Source organism: Rhinopithecus bieti, unplaced genomic scaffold (genome assembly GCF_001698545.2).
Source record: "Rhinopithecus bieti isolate Rb0 unplaced genomic scaffold, ASM169854v2 scaffold_24390, whole genome shotgun sequence".
Lineage (NCBI taxonomy): Eukaryota > Metazoa > Chordata > Mammalia > Primates > Cercopithecidae > Rhinopithecus > Rhinopithecus bieti.
This window is the reverse complement of record NW_016811706.1, coordinates 1,499,035-1,504,471: the sequence shown is the minus strand read 5'-3', so window position 1 is coordinate 1,504,471 and position 5,437 is coordinate 1,499,035. Positions and strand designations below refer to the sequence as shown.

The window sequence follows — 5,437 nt, the reverse complement described above, 5'->3', positions numbered from 1 at the left end:
CCACCCACCCTCACACATTCCCACCCTCCAATCCCACCCACCAGGAGTCACTGCTATGTATCACATACACACAGCAAAATCCCTATCCCCTTCCCGATCATATAAAAAAACTAAACAGATAACTTACTTTCTTTAAATTATTTTTTTTAAGTCTATTAAAAGATTTTGATGTTTAAATACTTCCTCTCTTCTGATATATTAAACACCAAAAGGATTCACAATTGTCTGATACAACAAACCCTCCATTTTTCGGCTCTGGCAAGAAGAGGGAAGATATCAACTCCAATCAACCTAATTAGATGGTGGAGAGGCCAAGAATTCAGAAAGTGTCCTTAATCCTTCACAGCTTCAACACCTAATACCAGTAAAAACTGTAAGAAAATAGTTAAATGCATGAGACAGCAGATATAATAGCCAACGCCTTCTACCACCCTCCTAACTATGTCTCAGTATCAATTTATTCCCTAGTCCAAGAAGGATGACATATTTCGTAAGTAATTTTCTTAGTCCAAAAAAAAAAAGAAAAAGTATGTGGTTTTTTAAAGAAGTTTTTTTCTCCTCTTCTTTTTCTTTTTTCACTTAGGAAGAGGTGGAAGTGGTGGTGGAGGTTCTGAGGGCAGAGGTGGTGGTGGCCGGGGTTTGTCTGTATTGCCGGATCTTGAGGAGATTCCACCAGCCCGAGGATTCAGATATTCGCTGTAAGGACGAACAAATTCAAATGCAGTGGGCTGAGTGGGCTGAACACCCTGGGCACTGAGCAGGGAGTGAAGCATATTCACAGTATCTTGATAGTCTATGGTCTGGGTCGTGTTGTGACCATTGGCCCCAGTGGGCCCTTTATCCAGTTTCGAATGAGGGACTCGAGTTTTACAGCTGGGCTGTGAAAAGGAAAGCCCACTTGTGTCTGAGCTATGCCCAGGCATCTGAGCCATTGTAGGAAGTGAAGGGAAGGAGAAATTTAGGGAAGAGGATTTAGTACTCTTGGCAATCTTGGCTGGATGATCAAACACGGCCCCTCCAGACTCTTCAGAGGGTCCCCTTTTACGAGTAGAACTGGAAGAGGAAAAAGAACTAGACAAGCTATAAGTTTTATGTGCTAAGTTGCTTGTCTGGCTACTATGTTTTGGATCACCTGGACGTTTGTTCCCAGTACCAACTGGAAGTTGGGAATGAGAGTGCTTGTGTGAGTGGTGATTATGATGATGATGATGATTAGACGGGTGAGTCTTGTGCTTTTCTTTGTACTCTCGGGTCTTTGTAACACTGTCCTCTACAGAATTGTGCTTATCAGCTGCAGCATGGACTTTTATGCGCATTTTTATCTCCTCTGGTTTTGAAGAGGCAGCTTTATCTCCACCTGCCACTGGGATTCTCATTTTGAAAGCTGTTTTGTCAGCCTTTTCCAGAAAAGGCCGCTCAGGGTTTTCTGAACCCTCTATGGGCATTTTTAGAATGACTGAAGAATGGCTATCATGATGAGAAAGGAGATTCTGGGCAGCATATGCATATTGTGACTTCACATTGGCTTCCATGTTCTCCAGTTGCCTCTTCTGGGCAGCCAACTCTTCTGCATGCTTTGCACGGTATTCTTTCAGTGACACTTTAGCTGACGGCACACTCTTACTACTCTGCTTTTGGGAAATAAATGTATTTGAACCATCCTGTGGTAAGGAATGATCAACTCCTGTAAGTGCTAAATTCTCACTAGTCCGATGACCCTGAGTAGGTTCTAGTTTGAAAGAAGGTTGGGAGGATAGCCAACGCTTGCCCGGCAACATCTCCACACTGGTTAAGTTGCTGGATGACTCTTCAGAGACCGGGAGGGAAGGCACTGCACTTGTGGTAGAAGAGGTTGACATGCTCATTAAACCTGCAATGGTTGTGTCTGAAGAGCTCTGAGAAATCATATTGAGGATTGTCTGCTCTGAGGTCTTTTCATCTGTTCCTCGGTCATCTGCTTTTGTTTTCTTGGCAGCCTCGCATGCCTGGAATGAAGCAAATAGCATCTCTTTACTTAGGTAATTTACTAAATAAAAAAACATTGAGATGAGTAGATTGTACTTGCAGCAACACTGGAAGTTCTGGATAGGCCACAGGCAGGAGGCTATCCTAACATGAAATCCAATAAATATTACCATCAAGAGAAGATTTTAAAACCTTCAATTAAGAATCACAGCAATCTATCCAAATGTTACAAAGTAATTAACAACAAAGAATCTATGCTTATCTAAAATTCATACATGAACATCCATGCCCTCTGCTTATGATTATAGTTAGTCCATAGCTGAATTCTAGAAATTTTGGTGAGGTTTTATGCTAAAGTAAAAGATGACTATGTGCTCTCAAGCCTATTTCTTTTTTGTTGTTGCTGCTGTTTTTTGTTTGTTTGTTTGAGGCAGAGTCTCACTCTGTCACCAAGGCTGGAGTGCAGTGGCACAATCTCGGTTCACTGCAACCTCAACGTCCTGAGTTCAAGCGATTCTCCTGTCTCAGCCTCTCGAGTAGCTGGAACTACAGGCATGCATCACCATGCCTGGGTAATTTTTGTATTTTTAATAGAGACAAGGTTTCACCATGTTGGCCAGGCTGGTCTTGAACTCCTGACCTCAGTTGATCCGCCAACCTTGGCCTACCAAAGTGCTGGGACTATAGGCGTGAGCCACCATGTCCGGCCTCTCAAGCCTACTTCTAATCTCAGGCTTCTAAGAGGCAAACTCACTCTGCCACTCACTCAACTCAGGAGAATGAAATTAACTTTATCTGTCTGGATTTATGAGAAAATAATGGAAACATCTGAAAACAAGCTTTATATCTGAACAAAAAAAGGAATGATTCCATTATTCCTAAGACTTTGACAAATATCTGAAATACAACTTTAGACTACAACCTATATAAAAACAAAATTCTAAAATCCATTTTATAAGTAGGTAATGTCAAAGACAAAATTATGATACCAGCTCTACCCTTGTAATTCTCTATCTTGCCTCTACCAGAAGCCAATACTCAGAGAAGCCATGACTCAGAGAAGCCATGTTTTTTCCCTACCAGTTTCCACACAGAAAATACTCAACCAGTGTTACTCCCCAAATGATCACAAGAGTTACACAATGAAAAGCAAATCCTGCTATCCCAAAGAGACACTGACTTCTACAATAGTATCCAAGGTATGAAGTGGAAGTCATGATGATTACTGTGTAACTATAAATAGGGAAATTCCAAACCTAAGGTACATATTCAATACTGGTATATTCACTGTTGCAGTCAAAAGAAATTGATTTTGTCCACAAGCTGACAGTAATATTCTTACCCTCCAATTCCAAATGCGTTTGAGCCTGTTGGGAGTTTTCTCCAAAATCTGTAGAAACTCATGTGTCAGTTCTACAAATAAAACAGAACATTCAAGAAAGACTGAGAGAAACAGAAGTAATGAAACAAGAATAACCTCAACTACTAACTAACTATTTTCATCTGAATCAAGTCACCTTTGGCCAGCTATGTGACAGATCAACAGCAAGTGCTTTTCAAGGTCCCTTACTCTAAAACTTACCATCTAAAAGTTCCAAGGTCACAGTGGCGTCAACATACTCCCACCAGTGCTTCCCGTCAGTTGAGACTGGGATCTCCCAATTGGACCACTTGCAAGCCAGATGAATGCAGACACAGGCCACCACAGGAGGTGTGTACTGCAGGCTAAATGTGGTCAAATGCAGGCTGACATCAGAGGGAAGAAAACAGAGAGTGTCATGAGCTCTCAATTCTCAACCCAAAGCTAAAACTCTCCATTATTAAAAAAAAAAAAAAAAAAAAAAAAAAAAGGCTTAAAAATACACAGGAGAGTAAGAAGGGTAAGAAATATGCAATGCTCTGATCTAGCACTCAATATAATTTCCTATTAACCCACCTGTTCCGGTAACAACATTTTTCACTTCTTGAATACACATCACTTAATCTACACATTGACCAGAGCCAAAAAAAATGAAAAAAGTAAAAAGGCTGGGAATTCAAGTTCTTTAAAACATTGACTTCTGGGCCAGTATTCAAGCCTAGAAGTCAATATTTATTACCTATTATTCTGAGACTAAGCTCAGATCCTAAGGAAAATTGTAAGCTTTTTGGTCTGTGTAATCCATAGATCAAATACTTAAGAAAATATCTGGCCGGGCGCAGTGGCTCAAGCCTGTAATCCCAGCACTTTGGGAGGCTGAGACGGATGGATCACGAGGTCAGGAGATCAAGACCATCCTGGCTAACACAGTGAAACCCTGTCTCTACTAAAAATACAAAAAACTAGCCGGGCAAGGTGGCGGGCGCCTGTAGTCCCAGCTACTTGGGAGGCTGAGGCAGGAGAATGGCATAAACCCGGGAGGCGGAGCTTGCAGTGAGCTGAGATCCGGCCACAGCACTCCAGCCTGGGCGACAGAGCAAGACTTTTTTTCAAAAAAAAAAAAAAAAAAACAAAACAAAACAAAAAACAAAACAAAAAAAAAGAAAATATCTTAAAAATAATTTGTTTCTCACCAATCATAGTTCTGGTCTATTTAAAATAATGAATAGACAACTACTCTCTCAAGTATAAATACATTGGTTTATTTCAAAACTTTCTCGTAACAGGCTATAAAAATGAACTTCTTAGCTCTGACAGTTATTAGGGATATCTTTGGTTTCCATTAACTAACAATGTTGGGCAAGTCATTTGGTAATACAAGTTATGTACTAATCAGTTACTTTTTTTTAGACAGAGTCTCTCTGTCACCCAGGCTGCAGTGTAGTGGGGCAATCTCAGCTCACAGCAACCTCTGCCTCCTGGGTTCAAGCAATTCTAGTACCTCAGCCTCCCAAGTAGCTGGTACTACATGCATGTGCCACCACGCCCTGCTAATTTTCGTATTTTTTAGTAAAGATGTGGTTTCACCATGTTGGCCAGGCTGGTCTCGAACTCCTAGACTCAAGTGATCCACCAGCTTTGGCCTCCCAATGTGCTGGGATTACAGGTGTGAGCCACTGCGCCCACAGTCTCATTTACTTTTCTTTAAAAGGGAAGAAGGAAAAGGACTGAAACGCTTTACATCCGTAAGTGCCCGTTGATTGACAGAGGGGGAAGAAAAAGGAATATTTTAAAATATAATTATCGGCCGGGTGCAGTGGCTTACCCCTGTAATCCCAGCACTCTGGAAAGTCAAGGCAGGCAGGAACACTTGAGGCCAGGAGTTTGAAACCAGCCTAGCAAACAAAGCGAAACCCCATCTCTACTAAAAATACAAAAAAATTAGCCAGGCATTGTGGTGCCAGCCTGTAATTCCAGCTTACTCAAGAGGCTGAGGTCGGAGAATCACTTGAACCCGGGAGACAGAGGTTGCAGTGAGCCAAGATCACACCACTGCAGTCCAGCCTGGCAGACAGAGTAAGACTCTGTCATTAAAAAAAAAAATATGGCCGG

The 5,437-nt window shown here is 41.6% G+C and overlaps 1 protein-coding gene across 1 annotated transcript in view; it reads right to left on the bottom strand.

Moving 5' to 3' along the window:
• Window positions 1–46: 46 nt before the first annotated feature.
• CCNT1 (cyclin T1) overlaps window positions 47–5,437 on the bottom strand; it is a 35,192-nt gene continuing 29,801 nt past the window's right edge. Inside the window, exons 6-8 of the mRNA XM_017894835.1 lie at window positions 3,548–3,748; window positions 3,308–3,378; window positions 47–1,985 (exon numbers count right to left, since the gene is read on the bottom strand). Coding sequence (XP_017750324.1) covers window positions 576–1,985; window positions 3,308–3,378; window positions 3,548–3,748 — 1,682 coding nt within the window. The 3' untranslated portion in view covers window positions 47–575. The remainder of the gene's footprint in view (window positions 1,986–3,307; window positions 3,379–3,547; window positions 3,749–5,437) is intronic.